Source organism: Pseudorca crassidens, chromosome 3 (assembly GCF_039906515.1).
Source record: "Pseudorca crassidens isolate mPseCra1 chromosome 3, mPseCra1.hap1, whole genome shotgun sequence".
Taxonomy (NCBI): domain Eukaryota; kingdom Metazoa; phylum Chordata; class Mammalia; order Artiodactyla; family Delphinidae; genus Pseudorca; species Pseudorca crassidens.
In genome coordinates this window covers 75373107-75395489 of record NC_090298.1, presented here as the reverse complement: position 1 = coordinate 75395489, position 22383 = coordinate 75373107, and the positions used below count along the sequence as shown (strand labels likewise).

Below are 22383 nucleotides of genomic sequence, written 5' to 3'. Positions count from 1 at the left end.
TTTTCTTCTTTTTCTTCTTTTTCTCTACAACAACCATAAGTTGAACATTACGTTCTTTCTTTGCTCTTCTAGGCAAATTTTTTGTTTATGATGACTCTTTATAATAAGATGTACTTGTGTTTCTTCAATGCATTTCGTATTATTTCACTAGGTTAACTGTCTAATAAAATCCTGGTAGTCTATCTGTATGGTAAACAATACTCCTTCTGCTTTTAGGAATAAATTGAGACAAATCAAAGTTAAACGGCTTACCCAGAATTTCATGCATATTGATAGACTAGCCAGAAATAGATCTTAAATTTTAAGTCCCTCAGTTCAGCTGCACAAACTATTTCTAAGCCATCAGCAACAATGTATGCAGTTAATTCTACATTTTCTAATGGGTATGGAAGAAAATTATCATAGTTAAATATAAGCCTCAAATATTTTAGAAACTTCACTTTTGTCACTGATTTCAATCTCCTCTTCATCAAATCTTTTACTAGAGCTCCTAGCAAATTGAGAATTTGACTGATTTTGATTTTAATTCAGATTACCTTCCACGGCCTAACGCAACAGTGGCAGGAAGGCACACATTGAGATAGCCAGGAATTTTCTTCTTTCCTAGATTGCAAACTTCTTTTAAAAATACAATCAAATAGATATTTGTTATTTACTGATAGATATGTAAGCTTAAACAGGAATATTTTTATCATTTTCTTATGTTTTTCTTATGTTTTTACTAAACATATTTTCTTATGTTTGTACTAAAATTGTTCACTAAAAATGTCTTATAACTTAGTGTTAGAATTAGTGTTGTCATTCTGAAGTTTCAACCTGAAGATGAAACCAAATAAAACTACCTTACAAAAGATACTAAATAAAATTATCTTTTAAACGTCAAATGGATGAAAATAAAAAGAAATAATTATTAAATCTTAATAGTTTTTGCAACGTGATCCTGGATTAAATTTTATTTTCTAATTTGTTATTTCTTTGACTGCGCCATGCAGCATGTGGGATCTTAGTTCCCCGACCAGGGGTTGAACCTGCACCCCCTGCATTGGAAGCACATAGTCTTAGCCACTGAACCTCCAGGGAAGTCCCTGGACTAGATTTTGTATTGGAAAGTAAAAATGCCATAAGGACAACTGACCAAATTGGCATACAAATAGTAAGGTAAAAAGTATCTTACAAGTGTAAAATCTTCTGAATTTGATTAGTGTAGTTAAATAAGAGAATTTGGAAATATATTCTAAAGGTCGTGATATTTGTAACCTACTCACATAGTTCAGAAAAAAATAACGTGTATATACGTATATGTGTATGTACACAAAGTAAAAGAGTAAATGATAAAAACAAACATAACAAATGTTTTTAAAAACTGGTAATCTGGGTAAAAGATATTCAGGATTTAACTGCATTGTTTTTGCAACTTCCTTATAAGTTTGAAGTTTTTTTTTAAATGAATTTTATTTTTAATACTTCTGAGTTTATTTTCTTAGAATACATTCAAATCAGTTTTTTCCATATCTCAATCTGAAACATTAGAATCAAATCACTATACATGATTTATCACTAAATTTTATGATTTCTTTTTTAAAAGAAGTTTTGGAACTTGACCTACTAGCCAAAAGAAAACTCCATGTTTGCATCTACTTAAAAAAGTGTGATGACCCTTAGGTACGAAGAAATATAGAAAAAGTGCTGACTAGGGCTTCCCTGGTGGCGCAGTGGTTGAGAGTCCGCCTGCCGCTGCAGAGGACACGGGTTCATGCCCCGGTCCGGGAAGATCCCACATGCCACGGAGCGGCTGGGCCCGTGAACCATGGCCTCTGAGCCTGCGCGTCCGGAGCCTGTGCTCCACAACGGGAGAGACCACAACAGTGAGAGGCCCGCATACTGCAAAAAAAAAAGTACTGACTAAACAACAATTTTATTAAGAATGACATAGTTACAGATGCATTTTATTTCCAAAGTTGTTTTAAATTATAATTGTTCATAAAAATATCCACTCACATGGTGTATGTTTTGCCACCATACGTAACACTGTAATTAAGTATCTGTCAGTATTTCCAGGGGTGTTAAATTTGTAGAATCTTGCTCTGGGGGCTGAAACTTCAGCACTTAAAACGTTTCACCAGAGACCTCCTTAAAAAGTCAGGACTTTTTCCTTTTCTTTAGCTGTTTTCTTTTTTTATTTTCTTCTTTTTTTGGCATGATAGGTTATTGAATAACACAAGAGTGACTATGGCTATATAGATTAAAGGATGTGGAGATTCTTATTTGTCCACTTGTGAAAATCTAACATAGTTTTAATCTGAAATTTTTATTTTGCCTTGTGAGATTATTCCAGTCTCTTTTAGAGTTAATTTTTTAAACTGAAGAGTTACTGAGACTTCATAGTGATATATCTTCTTTGTCTTATTAGAAAATTTAAGTACAATAATAGTCTTTTTAAATATATAATTATGCACCACAATGGCTGTCCATGAGGCTGCTCTGAACTACGTGGTATGAGAAAAATAGCTTCAAGTCCAGAGTTATGAGTACTGAAGCTCACTTTCTAATGAAATTATTTTTTCTGGAACTGCTTTCCTCTCTTATAATTTTAGTTTGTAAGGGATTCACTTTTCTGAATAAGTTAGATATTTCCTCTCTGGTCATAAGTCTTGAACTGTTATATTTTGGTCAAATGCAATTCTGAAATAAAGTGTGAAATATCATCAGTTATAAAGTAAATGTAATGTTTTGACTTGCATATATAAAATAGAAGTTTAAAATTCAAGCCAAAATTGTTACCAAAATTTCAAACCATGTTCTCTAATAATTATGTTAGATGCTACATTCAGTGTCTTGGGGTTGCATCATCCCAGATTTTTAACATCTTCTCTATTTCACTTTTAAAGATAAGAAACAAGATTTTTACAATTCACATATTTCACAGAGACCCATGCTGCCCCTTATCTTTTCGGCTGTTCTTTCATGTCAGGAAGAGATGTGAGTTATATAAAAGTGAAAATGTTGCCTTCTGTGTCAAAGACTACAACAAGTTTCTTGTGCTGTGTTGGAAAAATAAATGTTCTTCTTTTTAAAAATACTGATCTGGAATGCTTACACAGAAACCTCATGATTAGGAAATGACCTATTGATTGGCTATCTAAAGTTAGAAGGATTGACCTTGAAGTCTCCAATAGGTTTGTATTCGTGGCTTATGGAAGATTGGTATCTTTAGTCAGCTGAGAACAAATACTCATCTTCCCACATTCAAGACACATTCAAGGTGCCCGTATTAGCAAAAAAGATAATGATATGGATATAAAGAAAGACTATGCAGATTTTGTAGAAGTATCATGCTAACTTGTGACATTAATAGTTTTTTCTGTATTGCATTAACTGCTTCCATATCAGATCACTGTGGCATGGGTCATCATTTTATTTGGGGACATGACTACTGTGCAAAACTTCCGTGTTTAGTGCTCACCTTTAAAAACAAAGCGAGGAAACTTGGATCTTACAACAGGTTTTCATCTGGCTTTAAAAGATGAAATTAATGAGGGAATGAAGAGAAGAAAGGAAAGCCTACAAAAATTAAATAGAAAAATGCATTTAATGTTTGTATTCTTTCTTGCCCACCGTATACTGGTTACCAATCAGGAAGAAAAGTGCTTTCCAGTTTGGGCAATTTTTTTGTTGGACCATTCATATGTTCCAATCTCATTCTCCTTTGATCAACAGGAGGTAATTATGAACTTTCCTGAATAGTTTAAAAGGTTCAGTCTATAGTTGTGGGATAGATAGATGAGATAGATAGATAGATAGATAGATAGATAGATAGATAGATAGATAGATAGATAGATAGATAGATAGATAAATTATCTAAATAATACAATAGTACAGCTGTCTTTTAAAAAATACAGTTGTCTAAAGGAGATACAGACCATCCATTCCTTTAGATGTGCTTAATTTTATCTCTTGAGCAGGCCAGCATATCACAGACTGTCAGGTCACCTGAAATACATTATATTGATGTCCTCTTAATTACTTCTCCCAAGTTGGTCTTCAGTAATGTGTCATAAGTCTGCATTAAGGACACAATTATTAAAAACAACTGTTCTCCACAACCGGATTGCTTTTACCACCTAGATGCAGTGAATCATAATCAACTGTGTTGGCCTCTTTGTCAATAGAAAGCTCAGTCAAATTTTTGGCTATCATCTGGCAGTTGTACAGGTTTTTGTATTCATTGTCCTTATGTATTAATCCTACCCTATCCCTGACTTTATGCTATTTCTCTACTCCTTTTACTCTTATTTCTCTTTTATCCTATTATAAGGTATATATGTCATCTTAAATGCTTTTTTCAATGAATGATATGAATAAATAACTATTAAACAAGCAAATGTAATTTTACTACTATATTTTTACTTAATACAATATTATTGAAGTTTTCACTATTAGAGATATAATTTTTAGCCCCATTTTTTTACATTTTGTAAATATATTTTTTCTAGTAAATAGGTTATAGCATTCTTTATTATTAGGATTCCTAAAGTACTTTTGTCTTGATAATATAGGTCTTCCTTCGTTTACCTTTTTGTAGGAAAGTTTTCAACAATTTATGATTCTACTAATAGATATAAATTGTTGCCCCCCCAAACATTGAAATCTGACTAATTGAAGGCATCTTATTTTCAGTAACCAACGTCTTCCTTTTTCACTGTGCAGATTAATCCTCCACCTTAGTTAACCTTATAAGTGGATTCACAGGCTTTCCCATCAGTGTGACTTTTTAAATTTTCTCTCTGGAATAGAAATAAAATAATAGATGCCATTCACTTTCAGTAATGCCCAAAGGATATAGTTGAGATTCTTTGGGATGTAATTCCCATCCAATGCTACTTTAACAAGATCCAAGTAATAATTCTGACAATGATTTTAAAATGCTTGGGGAAAAAAGAGACCTTTATGGCCCTATAATTAACTTTAAAATGTTGCTTAGAACCAGTATACAAAGCAAAGACGTGGAAATAATATGTACTTGCCAAATTTTGTAACACTTTAAAGTTATTTGTAAAATAACTTTACATCCATTGCAATATCTCATACCCCAGGACTGCAACTATTTACAAACCCATAAGTAAGTTTAATTCCAGAGAGGAAAATTTAATTCCTTGAGCAATACTGAAAGATTTCACCCTGTGAGTCTTCTAGACAGTTGCAGAAAAGCCTAAGTGTTAAGTCCAGTTAGAGTTTTGAAATGTCTTTTTAGGATAAAGTTTAGTACCAGATGCAGTAAGGATTAGAATTGTAAATAATTTTCATAACCCTTTCTAGTAATTGTTTAGCCATATCTGCTTCTATTCAGTTTTTATCATAAATCAGTCCTTAGTGGAACTTAATTTAAGTGCTCATGAATTTTCTCTATCCTGATACTCTAAAATATTATCTGGTATTGAAATAATCAGTCCTATCTTATATATTCCCAGGTCATTTTCTAAACTAGGCAATAGTAGGAATTTACTATGTTTACCTGACATATTTGAGAATATATATATTTACTTTGAAATCAGTACAATATTATCTTAATGGGAGATGTTATTCTATATGTATTAATGGTGTGGAAATAACACAGGATCATTTAAGGATTCTTCCCATGTAGAAGGCAGTTGCATTATGGGATTTTTTTTTTTTTTTAAAGAAAATAACATTCATAGAGGAAATCCCTTGGGGGAGAGAACTGGGAATGAAATTAAAGTAGCATTAGACAGGTTAGGACAACTCTAGACTTGGAGCCTGAATGTAACAAAAATCATCTATTTCTACATTACCTTAACTAGAATGAAAAGACATCACAGTGTTAGGAGCATAAGTGATCCTCCAGAAGCTTTCAGCATCTGTCATAAAGTGACCGGGAGCTTTCATGACCAGTAGTCAGCCACTAGATGACATTACCTGACAAAACTTTTTCTTTTTTTTTTTTCTTTTTGAAGTGCATCAAGAAATCAATCAAAATAGAAAATGTAGTAATTTTATGCCAGATTTATGTTCACAATAATTTGCTTTATGTGATATTTTATTCACCTCATTAGTTAATGTTGTGAATACATTTGGAGGTTATTTTGTTTATAGTTTACAGTTTCCTTAAATTTATGACTGGAAGAAGTAAGAGCTGTAAGAGTTAGAAAAGAAAACACCTGAACTTATTCACATATGATTGTTTATGTAGAAAACTCAAAATCTACAGATAAATTTTTAGTATGACCAGGGTAATTTACCAAGGTTGCTAGATACAAAATCATTATACAAAAAAAATTGCATTTCTGTATACCAATAACAAGCAGTTAAAGATCCATTTATAGTAGCATCAACAAACATGTCATATAAAAAAAATTAAGTTAAGGGACATATCATGTTCATAGATTCAATCACTCAACATAGTAAAGATGTCATTTCTCCCCAAATTGATATAGAAGTTTAACATAATTCCTGTCAAAATTCCAGCAGGATTTTTTTGTAGATATAACCCTCTGAAGTTTTCAAGGCCACCCTCACTTATGATACCAACCACAAGTACGTATCCTAAGGCCATCTTCAGGTTTCATCATTTGCCAGAAGGACTCACAGAGCTCACTGAAAGCTGTTATAAATCTAATAACAGCAAAAGGGTATAGATTAAAATCAGCCAAGAAAAAGCATATAGGGCAGAGTCCAGGAATGTTCCAAGGATGAATTTCCAGTTGTTCTCTTCCAGTCAAGTCTTGGATAATGCTGTCTTCTCCCAGCAACATGTGAGAATACACATAAAATAGTGCAAACAGGGGAAACTCACTTGAACCTTGGTCTCCAAGGACTCAGTTAACATTCACAGGGTTAACTGCCTGCATGGCTGACTTTAATCTCCAGATACTCCAGAGGTCCAGCTGAAACCTTTTGGGGAAAGGTCGTTACTATACAGTAGATATAGACAAGTTTATTCTAAAATTTATATAAAAAGGCAAAGGAACTAGGATACTCAAAACAATTTTGAAAAAGAAGAATAAAGTGGGAAGAATCAGTCTATCTGATTTCAATACATTACTGGCAAAGATACAAAGAAGCTAGATCACTCTCACATTGCTAGAAGGATTGTAAAATTGTACAATGACTCTGGAAAACAGTGTGGCAGTTTCTTTCATATTACAAAACATGCAAGTAATATATGGCCCAGCAATTGTACTCTTGGGCATTTATCCCAGAAAAATGAAGATTATTTCACACAAAAATTTGTACATGAATGTTTAGAGCAGCTTTATTTATAATAGCCAAAAAACTGAAAACAACCCAGATATCCTTTGAGAAGGGAATGATTAAACTGTGGTACATCCATATCATGGAACACTACTCAGCAATAAAAGGGAACAAAGTATTGATTCACACAAAAACCTGGATATATCTCCAGAGAATTAAGCTGAATGAAAAAAAGCCAATCCCATGAGATTATATATTGTATGATTCCATTTATATAACATTCTTCAAATGACCAAATTATAGAAATGAAGAACAGATTAGTGGTGGCCAGGAGTTAAGGAGGGGCTGGAAGGGAAACGTGAGTGATCTTTGTGGTGATGGAAATGTTCTGTATCTTAACTGTAGCATGTTAATATCATGGTTGTCATATTGTACTATGGTTTTACAAAGTGTTCCTGTTGAGGAGAATCATAAAAGGGACACAGGATCCATTTGTGTTATTTCTTACAACTGCATATGAATTTAAAATTATCCCAGAATAAAAAGTGTAATTATAAATGAATGAATCTAAAAAATGAAGTGCAAATCCTCTATGGAGAAAGTGGTAAAACTTCATTGAGACATTAAAGATGATCTAAATAAATGGTAAGATATATCACATTCATTGATTACAAGATTGAGCATTGTAAATATATCTCTTCTCCCTAAATTGGCCTATAGAGGCTTTAGTAGGATCCCAAACCATTAAGTGATTGGGGCAATCTATAATGGCTGCTTTACCAACTTGTCCTTCCTCCACTTCCTCCTTCTATTGGCTGCCACAGCAAAGGTCTGTGCTTTTGAAAGTCTGACAAAGCAATATAAAATGATGCTGTGGATACAGAGGTGCATATGATTCACCTGTGTACTCAGAACACCAGTAGCACTTTGCTTGGTAAATTCACAAGTTCTTACTTCTGTGATCTTCTGTATGCTTCCATTTCCTTTATTTCAAAATGGGAACCATCATCAAAATAGTGCAAAAACCATAGAAAACGTCTATGAATCTGTGTTTTATTATATCTTAATAGCATTCAATAAGCATCAGTTTTCTGGTAATTCTGTTCTGGATAGTTTTTTATACAACAAACATCTATTAAGCCTCAGCTATGATTTCTGGAATAAAAAGTTTTGAGGCATTACCCCCAAAAGATTTGGAGATAAGACAAGGTATCTTTCATACATGAAATGACTCGTTAAGCAAAGCAAGTATATGATAATATAGTATACACTATATACAAAATACTGAAACATGAAGAAAGGAAGTAGTTGATATGGGGTAAAGTTAATCAAAGAAAGCTTATTAGAGGAAGTAAATACTGAACTGAATCTTTGTTGTTGTTGTTGTTGTTGTTTGGCTGCGTTGGGTCTTTGTTGCTGCACGCGGGCTTTCTCTAGTTGCAGCAAGCAGGGGCTACTCTTCGTTGTGGCTCGCGGGCTTCTCATTGCAGTGGCTTCTCTTGATGTGGAGCATGGGCTCTAGACGCACAGCCTTAGTTGCTCCACGGCATGTGGGATCTTCCCGGACCAGGGCTCGAACCCGTGTCCCCTGCATTGGCAGATGGATTCTTAACCACTGTGCCACCAGGGAGGTCCCTGAACTGAATCTTAAAGCAATTAGACATATATCTTCTGAAAATTTTTAGTATTACAATGCTTAACCAATTTGTAAATACTAATTATATTTGAGCAAAATGTCTGTGTAGCTGTGGCCTATCACAGCCGCTCTGGACTTTAGATTTCTCACTTGTGAAATGAAACCGTTAGATGAAATTTTATCTCGGGTCCTTTCCACGTCTTTGCTATCTTATGTTTGATATGTTTCTATCTGCATCTAAATTTGAACTACATTTTGGGAATACAAGCTCTTGAACAGTTAAAGTTTGACTGTCTGAGAGTTCTCAGTTCTGACACTCTCCTAAACGTCTTGATGCTAGTAAATTGTATTTACTAGATAAGCACAGCATTTTAGCTAAACGTATCTGGAAGATACTTTGAGTATTTGTCAGTGCTTATCACCTAGTTGCTAATGGACTGTGGATCACCTGCATCTACCTCATCAGTTTGTTGGAGAGAGCAAGAAAAACACTCTACTTCCTTCAGTTTCAGTTACAGAGAATCCAACTGTTATTATGTTCCCATTTTAGAGGAATTTATTTCTTAACTCTAAAAGCTAGCATGCACTTCAACATAGGGTACGTTTATCCATCTGTGTTGAAGATTAGTAAAGTTTGACCTCTGTCTTCAAAAACTTTACAGTGGTAATCAATCTCTTCTCTGACTGGACTTCAGAGTCACCAGAGTCACAGATGCCCAGACCCTGAGATTTTGGAAAGGTTTAAAAATTGTCAGTTGACCTGGGCCTGGGAGAATAGGGGATACTTATAGAAGAACAGTTGAGGGATTAAACCCAGAAAAGAAGGCTAGATCCAGGGAATGGAGGGCTTTAAACCACATGGAGGAATTTCTACTTAATTTGAAAGATTATGGAGACCATTGGATATGTTTGAGCAGAGAAAGAGGTCTATGACACAAATGATACTTAGGATTTTTGTCTGGTAGCAGGGTACGAGATAGAAGAGAAGAGGTTGAAGGCAATGAAACAAGTTAGGAGGAAGTTTCTGCATTCTAAATGATAGGTCATTAAATCTAGAGTGGTGACAGGGGAATGGAAAGCAAAAAAGAGACTGGAAAAACTTTGCTGAGGTGCAGTTGTCGGGATTTGGTAACTGATTGGATCAGGAGTCGGCAAACAAGCGAAAACAAAAATCAAAGATGACTGAGAGGCTTTGAGCTGGAGAAGCGAAGAGAATAGTGTGTCTGTTTATAGAAATGAAGACAGTGGAAAGGCCTGCCGAGAGAGTAAGTCCACCAGTTACCTCTGGACGGCTTGCAGAAATGGAACACTGTGACAGCACCGTCCCCATCCTAGTACCTTCCCATCACACACACTAGTCCTAAGGTCGAGAACCCAGAGGTGTCAGCATATATAACAAGAGCAGAATTATTAGGAAAATGCTCCTTCTATTTCAAGTCCATTTTTTAATTTACTACTTTGAAATATTATTTTATTAGGTTGTCTTTCTTACTGCGTATTGCTATTGCCTACTACTATTACTCACTTTATGTGAACCAGCAGTAGGTGGGTTTTATACTCTGAGGTGTGCAGGAGAAGAATGAGCCCCAGAGAATGATCTCGAGGTGGGAGGAGTTGATAAATGCAATGAGGGAGGGTTAAATCCATCATTCCAACTCCCCATAATCCATTCACCGTTTACCAACCAGTGTACTCTTTAAATGCAAGTCAGATTATATTTCTTCCCCACTGAAACTCTGCAGACAGCTCTTCCATTGTGCTTGGAATAAAATTAAAACCTTTCACTGTGCCCTGAGAGACCTTACATGGCTTGGAGGCTGCCCACCTCTCTGAATCATCTACCACTTTCCCCCTCACCCTCCATGCTCCAGGTGCTTTCCAGTTCCTTGGCTATGACCAGCTCTTTCCTCCTCAGACCCCCTCCCTCTCCTTGTTCTTCCAGAACCCTGCCTGCAGCACTCTCTCCAGACCTTCACCTGGCTCCCTCTTTCCACTCTGGTCTCAGGTCAGAAGTGTCCACCCAGTCTAAATTGACGACCATCTCTTCTCCTCTTCATTCTCTTCACATCCCTCTACTGTGTTTTTTTCACAGTGCTTCTGACTCCCTGAAATCATCATGTTCATCGGTTTACCTGTTTATTGCCTGTCATCCCCACTAGCACATATGCTACAAGGAGCAGAGTTTTTATATATCTTGCTCACCACCACATCCCCAGCCCAAAGAAATAGTGCCTGGCATACAATAAATACATGTATGAATGTATAAATTAATCACTCACAGGACCTCTGGAAAAACTGCCCACAAAATATTTCCTTTAGAATAGAATCCACAGTTGAGCGAGGAGGATCACAGACGATTCAGATATTTGAACTAGCAAATGATTTTGTTTTGTTTTGAAATAAGGAAAGTATTTTGCATTCCATTCTATCTCACCCCTCCCTCTCTCCGTCTTTCTCATTCTCTCTCTCCCTTCCTCCCCACCTCCCTCTTACACACACACACACACACACACACACACACACACACACACGAAGTCATAAGCTTATGGCAGCCATAAGCCATAGGTACCTAGCTAGGAACACAGAATCTGGAAGAAAAGGGAAGCGTGACAAACTATCTAGAAAGCTGCCACCAGCCCTCTCGGACAGTGTTATTTTAGAATGGGGCCCAGTAAAGCTCTTCACTGATTGTGTTGGGAATAATAGGATCAGAAACCTTTACTTACGGAAATAACTATTTTATGATTCTTTGCATTCCTTGTGTAGAGCCCTGTGCTCTTACCATCCTTTGGCAAAGTTACTTTTGAAAATCACGAAGGGAAACGAAAAAGAGAACTTTTGCCCACACCTGGGCTCAAATTTTAAAGGAAAACAGTATCCCTGGAGGCCAGGCTTTGTGACAACACTAAGAGAAGTATGTGAGACAAGAATTAAAACCAAAGAAAACACTTCTGCGCCAGCTCTCTGGGTTTGAAAGGCAATTCAAGCAATTACAAGGTGTCCATTTTTTATTGGTTAGGAGAGGTTTATTAGAGAGGTCTCGCCGGGTTCAATGTCAGAGACCCACAGCTACTGCAGGCTCTCTACTCCGCCTAAGAATAAGTTTACTTCCCAAAGTTGTCTCCTTGAGTCTTAAGCTGCCCGGTGCCCAAAACCGCCCCACTCCCCTTTCATAGATGAGAGTTATAGAAAAGAAGCTGGAGGAAAGGACAGGCTTTCCCAGAAACTGCCCGTGACGCAGAAGTTTCTACCACTGCTTTTATGTCTTTGTTTCAGCCTCCTATCTCTGGTCAAGCTCGACGACTTGCCTTTAGGGTCTCAACACAGTCTCCGCTTTAACAGATTTGCAGCAGTGTTAGCAATGGAAAGAGACTTGCTTGTATCTTACACAGCTGGTTTAACCAGGCCAGGCAGCACGTTTACTGAGCTGCTCCTGGAGTCTCCCTCAGCGAACACCCCACTTTGTTTACTATCCTCCCCGCCCCCGAAACCCCCATCCTCACCTCCCGCCGTGTGACGGAGTCTCACTCACACTCGTGCCTTCTAACTAGGAGAGTCTCCATTAGGAGCCCTTCTGTGCTCAAATATTGGTCAATTTAATGGTGTTCTTCTTAGAAGCTCTAGAATTCATTTTTAAATGAATTTTAGTAGTAATATATATTTTCTTTCTTTTTAGAAGGCACATTATTTTTCTGTGCTCTAGTATTTCTCTAATTCTTTATATCTTTCTAAAAATAACTGCTGGTGAGCTCATAAATTCGTGGTTAATCCCACTGGGACTCAATAATGCATATTACAGACCTCCTGATTTTTATATATTAGATTTTCTCAAGAATTCCCTTACCTGTTATTCTCAACATAGCTATATTGACAGGGTCTTCATTACTTCCTAATTGCCCATATTTCTTTTTCTTGTTAAAGATCAATTTTTAAAATCAAGCCTTGTCAGTTTGAAAGTATCATAGATATGTTATCTTGTTAATGTGTTTCATATCTTTCTAGGTTTTTTTCTTTCCCCCTTTATCATAGGAAACATATAAAATTTACTCATTACCTTTTTCTTTAAAAACAAATTATTTTCCAGGGGAGGGGGGTGTCAGTGAGAGGGTGGGGGCCCATACTAGTTTTTTTCCCCTGAAATAAAGATTTTAAAATGATATTTCATATTCAAAGGTGACTTTGTGAACAGTTATATCCCCTATTCTAAACCAGACCCTAACATGTAAATTATGTATAGATTGTTGAAATTATTCCATGACCTTTTGGTCTAGGACCATGTAAAATAAGGTGACCAGCAATAATTAGAATAGTGAATGCCTGACCAAGAAATGCTTCTAAATTATCTTTTCAGTGAGCCCTTACTCAGACTGTCCATCATATTATGGTAGTAAACCTTACCTTTGGAAAATCTGATTGTGTATGTATAATATCATTTGAACAATGATTATTTGCTTTCCCAGAGAATTCTTCACTTTATTAAAAGATTCTTTAAAGAAGTAGATAACCCACTTCTTCCTTTAAAAATATTCTATTTACAGAAATTATATTTACGTATAACTTTTTAAGACATCTACTGCAGAAAATGAGGTACAGCTTCAGAGTAGTCTACATCTACCAAAGTAAACATCAGGGTTTTGGCTGCTAACTCAGTAGCATATTTTGGCATAGTTTTTGCCAAAAAAAAAAAAAAATTCCAAGCACTAGGATCAAGTGAAGAGGAGTGTGGACAAGGCAGACTTGTAAGAAACACTTGGATTAAAGTCATCACAGGAAGAAGTAAGGGGAATAGACAAGGCAGAAGATATAGCAATGTTTTCTTCTCTCTTATCCTATTCTTTGAGCATTCTGCTGTCAGTGCTATTTCCAACCATTTTTTGTTTGATTTGTAAATGCTGTTACATAAATGTAGCCTCCTTCTTTCTCAGTTCCATTACAAGACACTTTTTCTTAAATATATAGTCTTTTGGGAAAACATATGACACATTTTAGCAATTTGATCTTCCTCATATGATTTATAGTTTCATCCTTTATACTTAAAGTTTCTAATCTTTTTGAACATTTGTGCTATCTCTACCTCTTTGAAATTTGCTGTAGTTCATTTTTAAAAACAATTGATAGATAAAGAATAAATATTCAGTGTAGTATTTTAATTGGAAGATCCCCTGTCCACTACCTTTTGGTTATTTCAAAGTGGATAACATCGTTGACAAAAATGCCAAGATCTTCTCCAACCACAATTATTTTTAATCTATGAAACAGAATTTCCTTTCAAATTAAGTAGTTTTTATAGTAGTGACATTTATTGTTGATGTGATCTGTTTAATATGACTGTAGTCAGAAGGGAAGTTGGGTCCATTATTCTTCCAGAAATTTGTGGAAGAAACATTAATTAAGAGAAGTAAAAGGCATTTCTACTCTGTATAAGGATAAGAGCTAGCTATAAGTAGGGTTCAGATTATAGATAAATTAATCTCTACTGTAATAAAAAAGAATTAACTATTCATTTTTATTTAAGCTAACCCTTGCCATCTAAAACCATACTATTTTAATAAATATTGGACTTCCCTGGTGGTCCAGTGGCTAAGACTCCGTGTTCCCAGTGCAGGGGGTCCTGGTTCAATCCCTGGTCAGGGAACTATATCCCACGTGCCGCAACTAAGACTCGGCACAGCCAAACAAATAAATATTTTTTAAAAAATAAAAAATAAATAAATATTACACAGTGCTTTTACTATCCTGAAATAAATTCTAGAGGTAACATAATTCACCTACTTATAAGATTGCTAACTTATTGTATTCCTCTAGTTAACATATGAAGGAAATAAAAGGAAAATAACTCATAATAAGAATAATATATATATCAATATTTAAAGTGCTCAGGAAAATCTGCATGGGTCCTGTGTATAGAATCACCAGGAATTCCACATCTACAAATGCAGGCTGGTGCAGGTGTGCTTATTGGTGGCTCAAGTACTGTGGGCAATGAGGCCATCAGTGATGAGATTTTCTCATATGGCAGTCCATTCTTGGTAATATTCTGAACAACATAAAGTACAAAATTCCTTCAATTTACATGGTAGCTGGATTCCTGGAAAATTCCGTGTGTATTAAAATCATGCCAAAAGTACTGTGAGATTACTTGTTAAACAGATCTAAATTCTAAGCCCATATAATCATAAACAGGTTTTTCAACTACATGAATAGCTTGTGAAACATTTGAAAACCATGTGCAATGCAGAACAGTTCTTCATGTGCTGTAATGCCCTGCAAATTGAAGGATGTCCACCTCCCTGGCCTTCTCCCACTAAATGCCAATAGCTCCTCCCAGTTGTCCTGACCTCCAAAAACTTTCCTACAAATTTCCAAAATGCCCCAGAGGCCACTACCATGCCCATTAAGAACCACTGATTACGACTGAGCAAAGGCAATTTTTTGTAATAAAGAACTGAGATCGTGCACATTTATTTTGCCCCAAAGGTGAATTATCCAGTAAGAACAAGCCTGCCAATCCAAGAGGATACAAAAATCATTCCCTGAGAACATGGCAGATAATTAACCTGGGAAAACCCTTTATTTCCTACATTGTGGAAACAACTTAGATTAGGGAAATGGGGGTTTGAAAAGTAGAAAAAAAGATCACAGTCCCTAAGAAGAGGAGCTTTTGATAGGGTAAAGTTGTGGCAGAGGAAAGACCAGGTCCTGACTATAAAACCATGTTTATCTCCTTCAAATACAAAAACATAGTTAGTGCTAAATGGACTAGTTTCCATGTTACCTACACATAATTGCAGGTTATTAATAAATGGCTGCTTTTTTAGTTAGCCTAAACTTTCCCCTTCTATATCCTTTTATGAATAGATAATGTAATGGCCTAGTGTTTCCATCCTGATGGAAGAAATTCCCCTAAAGTTGTATATCTTTTAAGTATTCGAAAGCTGCTGTCAGAAGTTTCCATTCTCTTATCATTGCTATGGGCAGATAGTCATATTAATTTGTGAATATTTTCATTGAATATTGGCCCCGAGTTTTCAAAAATGGTCTCCAAACATGTTCTTGAAATGTGTATACGCAGCCCCAGATGAACATGCAACTACCTTCCAAATGCTGTGTTAAAATTATTAAAAATCTACTTTCAGTAATTTAGAAAAGAAAGCCATTTTTGTATAAGATATTTATGTTACCACTCCTTAGTTTAGGGAGGATTCTCCCTCTCCCATTCCATTCTCTATAATTCAGTTTCTAACCCACCTTGCTTATTAATTTACTCCTAGCAATTTCCGTTCCTCTGACAGAGCACACACTCTCATTATTTATACTCTTAAATTGCAAGGGTAAATGTTGAGAGCCAGTGCAGGTCCTCAGTTATCTCAGGGACTTTGGTCTTTTCAGCCCAGGACTAATCAAGCAGAGAGTCATCATAAGCTAAAACTAAAAAGGCTTTGTAGTGATTTTATCACCTGGGAAATTTGTCCATCCTTCGGAAAGATTGTCACCAGGAAAGAAAAAAATAAAGGAGTTAAAATTGCTTCAGACCATTGACTCCTTAGGTCCCTCTAGATTCATACATTGAATTGGTTTTCAAGGGGTGGGAGGAATTATGAGAAGAGCTCCCTAAGAAAGCTTAGAAATTGATCATAGCCTTGGTAATACTAGGAAGTGTAAGTGTGATCACTATGGAGGAAATGCCAAATGAGCCTGGAAGCCTGGGAAATGAGAAGGAAAAGAGATGATTAACACCTTTTTTTTTTTCCTATTGTGTTTGGGGATGGGTGTTTCCATGTAGTATGAATCCGAGAAGAGTCAATACCATTGACTTTAAAATATTTTTTCATTATAAGTGCTATTAGTAATTATTATTGAAATGAAACTGGAATTACAAGCACTATAGAAAACAGGGATGGGCATTTCATAAACCTGTCCAGAAACTGGGCTCCCTTCTAAGTATACCCACAAAATATTAAAGTAGGTATGTCTGAGCTTATCTAGAACTGCTCACAAACTTCTTTTGTGTTTGGAGAATACAGATGCCTCCAAATTCAAAGGAAGTCTTTAAGACTGTTATCTGAATACGTCAGTGAAAATTATATACTAACAATAAATATCTGGATATTACATATATTTTAAAGAACTTGAATTTTTACACATCTATTGATAAAGGCAGGCATTTGTATAATTTTTTCCCGAGAATTTTATTGACTTGTCAAAATCCAGTCAGGCACTTTAGGATTTGCCAGGATAAACCTGCACTCATCTCTTTCTTCCACTGACTAACATTGAATTTTGCCCAAACTGAGTAAGCAAATAGAAAAAGGACCTCATTTTTTAGTCTGAACACAGTAGTGTTGGGGGATGTAACTCAATGATATGACTTCAGTACTGGATCTTGTTCCAAATGCAGGTTCATTAGGCCAGTCTGCCGAGGAGAGGAGGATAGAGAGCATCCTTCTGAGGGCACCTGTTAAAAGAGGGGTTCTCTAGTAAGGCCAGCTCCCACAGCTAAGTCACATGCACAGACTATAGCTTTCTGCTCTCTGGTCGAGGCAGCCATAGCATCCTTATTGTTGTAACTCCCAGATTGTGATACTGTCACAAAACTGTTGCTAGGCAACAAATGTGGTTACCAGGTCTCAGCGAATAGCTGAAGGGGAAAGCAAAGTGTTGCACCATTGTAGAGTAACCATAGCAATGACCTACTATTACAGACTAAAGAATTATCATTAACAATGTTAAAGTATCAGACAGAGGCCCCGAATCCAGAGACTTCCAGACAGTGTCTCTCTGCATAATTGAGTGATCTAGGAAGAGATTTAAACCGTTTAAAATCTATTCACTCATTCCTACAGCAGAGTCTTTGTTATTATTATTTTTATTTTTTAAGTTAAAAAGTGTTCTGTTATAAAACTATTAATTAAATGATATAAGCTATCACAGGGAGTCAAAAACAGATTAATGTCCTCATCTGTTCTTACGTCTACATCAGTGTTATTTTTTACCTGTCTTAAAACTGAAGAAAGATTTTATTTGAAAAATCTGTACATTAGTGTTAAATTGAAGCCACAGAAAGAAGCTGTAGTAAAACAAAATAACTCTATAAATTGACAACTTAACCTGCATTTTGTGAGTTGAATTCCTCCTGACAAAATAGAAGGCCTAGATGCTCTTTCAGTAGTCACTACTTTGAAACATTCTTTTTTTTTTTTTTTTTTTAGCTTTTCTAAGACTGTCCCCTAAAACCTGTTTAAAAAAAAAAAATGTAGGCTGCTAGGACACTAAAATCCAACTTGTTTCTTTCTCTTGGGAAGCAAAGAAACGTGGGTGCTCTGCGGAGGGTGCAAAAGCTGGATTCCGAGCGCAGGGGAAACCAATCCCCGCGCGCGCCCAGCCTGGGGAAGTGGGTGGTTTCGAGGCGGGAGAGGGAGTGGCCCTTCCCGCCCAGCGCCTCGATTGGCCCGGAGGGGCTGAGGCCCCGGGGGCCGCCGGCCGCGCCTCGGGCGACCGCGGGGAAGGTCCGGCCGCGGCCGCGCGTCTGGGACGTGCTAGGGGCTCAGGCCAGAGGCGGCGGAGTTCCGGGATCGCCACCCCGAGCGCCGCCGGCGGAGACACGGAGTCGGTGGGCCGCAGCCTCCCTCCGAGCCCTGGGGGCCACGTGAACCCTCAGGTACAGGTGTGGTCCCTAGGGGTCGCGCGCCCTGGAGGGGTGGGGGCTGGGCTCCGAGGGCGGGACGCGGCGCGGCGCAGAGGGCGCGGGCTCGAGGACAGAGGACCGGCGGCCTGGGCCTCGGCAGAGCCCGGCTGTCCCGTCCCACCTGCGCCGGCAGCACGCGAGGCCACCTCGTAACTGAATCTGTACATTTTGCAGGCACCGACCGTCACGAGCTAACTTCCTGGAAGAGCTTCCCGTCTATTTTCAAGTTCTTTACCGAAGCCTCTGAGGCAAAGACCAGTTCCCTGAAGCCGACTCTGACGCGGCGCTCCCACCGAATAAAGCACGAAGAGCTGTAAGAGGAGAGCGAGCGAGACGGGGGAGGGGAAGCCGAGGAAGCACACTCGAGCATATGCATCCACACGTCTCCCCACCGCCTGTTGTCGGCGAGCAGACTCCCAGCCCCTCATTAGATTGTTTTCTTCCTAGAGCACAGGGTCGTGATATATACATCTAAATAGCGTTTTGCATTATTTCTAGATGAGTGCAACTGTCAAAGCAATATGGGTTCACTGGTCGTGCTTCCTGCGGGCTGTGCTTGGGCTTCGCGCTGCCCGTCAGCGCGCAGATTAAGGCCGACAGCGCCCTGCCCGGCGCGGCCGGCGCGCCTCTAATTGCCCTGATGGAGCCCGCGCCGGTGCTGCGGGGCGAGGGGCGTCTGCGCGGTCCTACCGCCCGCAGCCACGTAGCCGCAGCTCCGCTCCTCTCCTCTCCCCCGGCCCCCCTTCCCCCTGAATCATATCCATTTTTTTTCTCCCCCGAACCGAACCGAAGGAAACTTTTATTCTAGACTTAAAACTCCCGTTTTAAAAAGTTTTTTTCCGTAAGGGCGTCTATGTGTTTTTTTTTTTTTTTAAGGAAGTCTCCCCCCTCCCAAGCCAAATTTAAATTCATAACGTGAATTCCGTGATGTACTGTGTAGTTCGGGGAGGGCAAATTGTTCACTCCCTAACGATCTATTTTCATTTCGAGACCAGAAGAAAAACTGCATTAGAAAAATCTATAAAGTACCCAATCCACGTTATCGCTGGAAACCTTGCCAACTGAATACGAGATTTTACACAAGTCTCTAATTTCAGAAGAGATTGTTTAAACCAAAACATAATGATGAGCAAATCTTTTAAGTACATGTGGGAAAGGTTTCATTTTCAAGGGAGTTTCCAACTTTATCATTAGAATTTACTTTTTTAAATATATAATGTGTGTTGGGTAGCACTGTAATTTAGATAGCATACTTAAGTTTTGTTTAAATCTTAATGTGGAGGAAGTTTGTTGTTGTTAATCCTAAGTAGAGTGGTCTATTTTGAGCTTTCATAGAGTTAGACCTTTTTAGGGAGAGTATTTTTTATCGTCGTAAGGAAAAGGAATCTGTGCGCTTGAACCTTTTCCTTCTGAAAGGCTTAGTGGGGCTAAAATGATTCTTTTAGTTTTCTGCTTCAACAGAAAGGGAAAGACCTGGTGTGAAAGACTTTTCTCCTCTCAATCCAATGGTATAATTCGTAGTAGTCCACCTCCTCTGTAAGGTTTTGCCTTACAGTTTCCAACAATTAAGTATTTTAATCCAGCTAGGATCTGGCCAACTCTGTGAAATATGAGGTAAAATAAGTTAAGGTTTTGCTGACTTTTAAATTCACATGTTAAATCTTAACATTATTACTTTTTTAATTACTTGTAGAATTTAATTACCTAGTGAAGATTCTGTTTCTAATAAGTGAGGATCTGAATTTAGTATTTTTTTTCATCCTTTTTTAAAATATACGCAACAATATGCCTGCCTTACTTGAGGACACGACAAAATGTACCCAAAATAACTTAGAACTGTTTCACTCCTCAGAAAAATAACTTAAAATAACCACCTCACGGATAAAATGTTTTTATACTAGGAACCGATTTCAGCAAGTTTTAAAACTGGTAGTATCTGTGTTTGGTACACAAGTGCATTAATTAGTTCTCATAATTTCAATGATGGTAAATTAGGGTGATCTTTCTTTCAGTAATCTTATATGCATATCTTTCGATGTTATTTTAGCAGGAACAACATAGGACGAAAAAGCAAAATGTCATTTTATCCAATTCCTTGGGTGGCTTAAAACGTGTAACCCCAGCAATGTCGAGCATGTTGCTCTGCAATCTTTTCTGTTTTAGAAGTAATAGTGAACTATGTAAAATAATGGTACCTTCCACGGAGAGGATTTGAGAATTGATGTGGATTGAATATATTTTTCCAAGTGTTATAAATTGTGTGCTGTTTTCAGAATATTAAAATGTTCACAAGAAACTAGTTTTATTGCATTTTTTTAATCAGCACTTGTACAGTACTCAATTTGTGAAGCGTCTGCAGCTGAATTAGAGCAAACATGCTCAGGTTATAAACCAAATCACTCCTATTTCTTCTCTTCAGTTTTCTCACCCCTAGTTTTTAAAAAACCTTCACTTGTAACTAGAGTAAATCACTGCTTAGTTGCCTTTAATACTTTAAAACTACTGGGTTGTTAGGCCTTGTTTAACTATCTATAGAGAGCTATCTGCAAACTTAAGTTGTGTAAATGTAATTTCTACTTGTGGATCTGCGCTGTTGCAACCCAGAGGGAACTAGGCAACCCGTCCCAGACCTCCAACTGATTACTGATAAGATTCCTTGTAATGTAGAATCTTTTAACCTGTTGATTATGGGTTTGTTGGTATAAATATATTGTTTTCACCTCAGTTTTCCTGGAATAACAACAGTCAGTTGGTAGTAGCCCGCCTGCTTGGACGAGACAAGGGTTAACAATGTTTCTGCTCTGCTCTCCCATTTTGGTTTCTTTAAGACAAGTTTTCAGGAGAGTAGAGGTTTAAAGTTAGGAAGTGGGCTTTTTTTTCTTTTTTTTAACTTATATAGTGAGTGCTTAGAGGAAGTGGAATGGGAAGCATGGAGTTGTTGATCAATCTAAGGTCCAGAATAGAACTGTTAAAACTTAAAAGCCAGATACTGGCTTTGGAGCTTTCTAAAGGTACTTAACTATACAGCCGTTAAAAGTTTTCATGGATATTTGAAGGCGGGGGGGAGAAATCTTCTTGTATTAATTGTTCTTTTCTCAAGTTTCTGCCTTGTGCTTCAATTTGGATTGCATTATTGTTTATACCAAAAGAAAAGGAAACTAAAGCACAGGAGTTTCCTATATATTATATATTTCTGTTTACTATTTTAAAATAAAAAACAATTTTCCCAATATCCGGTGACTTATTATTCTTGTTCAGAAGCTCATTTAATCACTCACAGAGGTCAATAAAAGCAGAAACTTAATAAGAATGATGGAACAGCATTTATCAATATTTTAAACCTTATAGTTACTTATTATTACTATTATTGTTGCTGTAAGGTAATACCCTAACTTCAGTTGAGTCACTATTTAGCTTGGAACTTTCACAAAGCTTTTTTTAAGATATTTGTTTTTAAGACCTAAAATATCTCCTTAGCTACAAGGAAATTCGAACCCGTTGTTAAACTATCATTTTATAAAATATACTTTACTATATACGGTAAACAAATGTGTTTTCCAAAAGGACTCTGTTGAGGTTAAATTGCTCCCAAATCCCTGTATAGGTCCTTGATGTAGTACATCTAATCTGAAAATACCTTGTTTGTATTTATTTCACAGCTTTTCCTTCTTTAAAACCTGTAACTTTTTTGAGAGAGTGTGGGTGACAAAATATGTTAACTGTATTATCAGTGGTAATAAATTAGATTTTTTCATTTTTCTCTGGATTATCCGGGGTTGCAGTCTAGACACATGTGTGTCTCCGGTTGGAATCATAGTTTGTAACTGTGGACTGACAGGTTCCTTTTGGTGTC

General features: G+C 37.1%; 1 protein-coding gene across 4 annotated transcripts in view; it reads left to right on the top strand.

The window, feature by feature from the left end:
* The window catches only part of ARB2A (ARB2 cotranscriptional regulator A), a 420212-nt gene extending 398450 nt beyond the window's left edge, over window positions 1-21762 (top strand). For all 4 annotated transcript variants that reach the window (XM_067731229.1, XM_067731228.1, XM_067731226.1 and 1 more), the window contains one exon: window positions 18705-21762. In XM_067731229.1, the coding sequence (XP_067587330.1) occupies window positions 18705-18847 (143 nt within the window). In that variant the 3' untranslated portion in view covers window positions 18848-21762. The remainder of the gene's footprint in view (window positions 1-18704) is intronic.
* The last annotated feature ends 621 nt before the right edge of the window (window positions 21763-22383 follow it).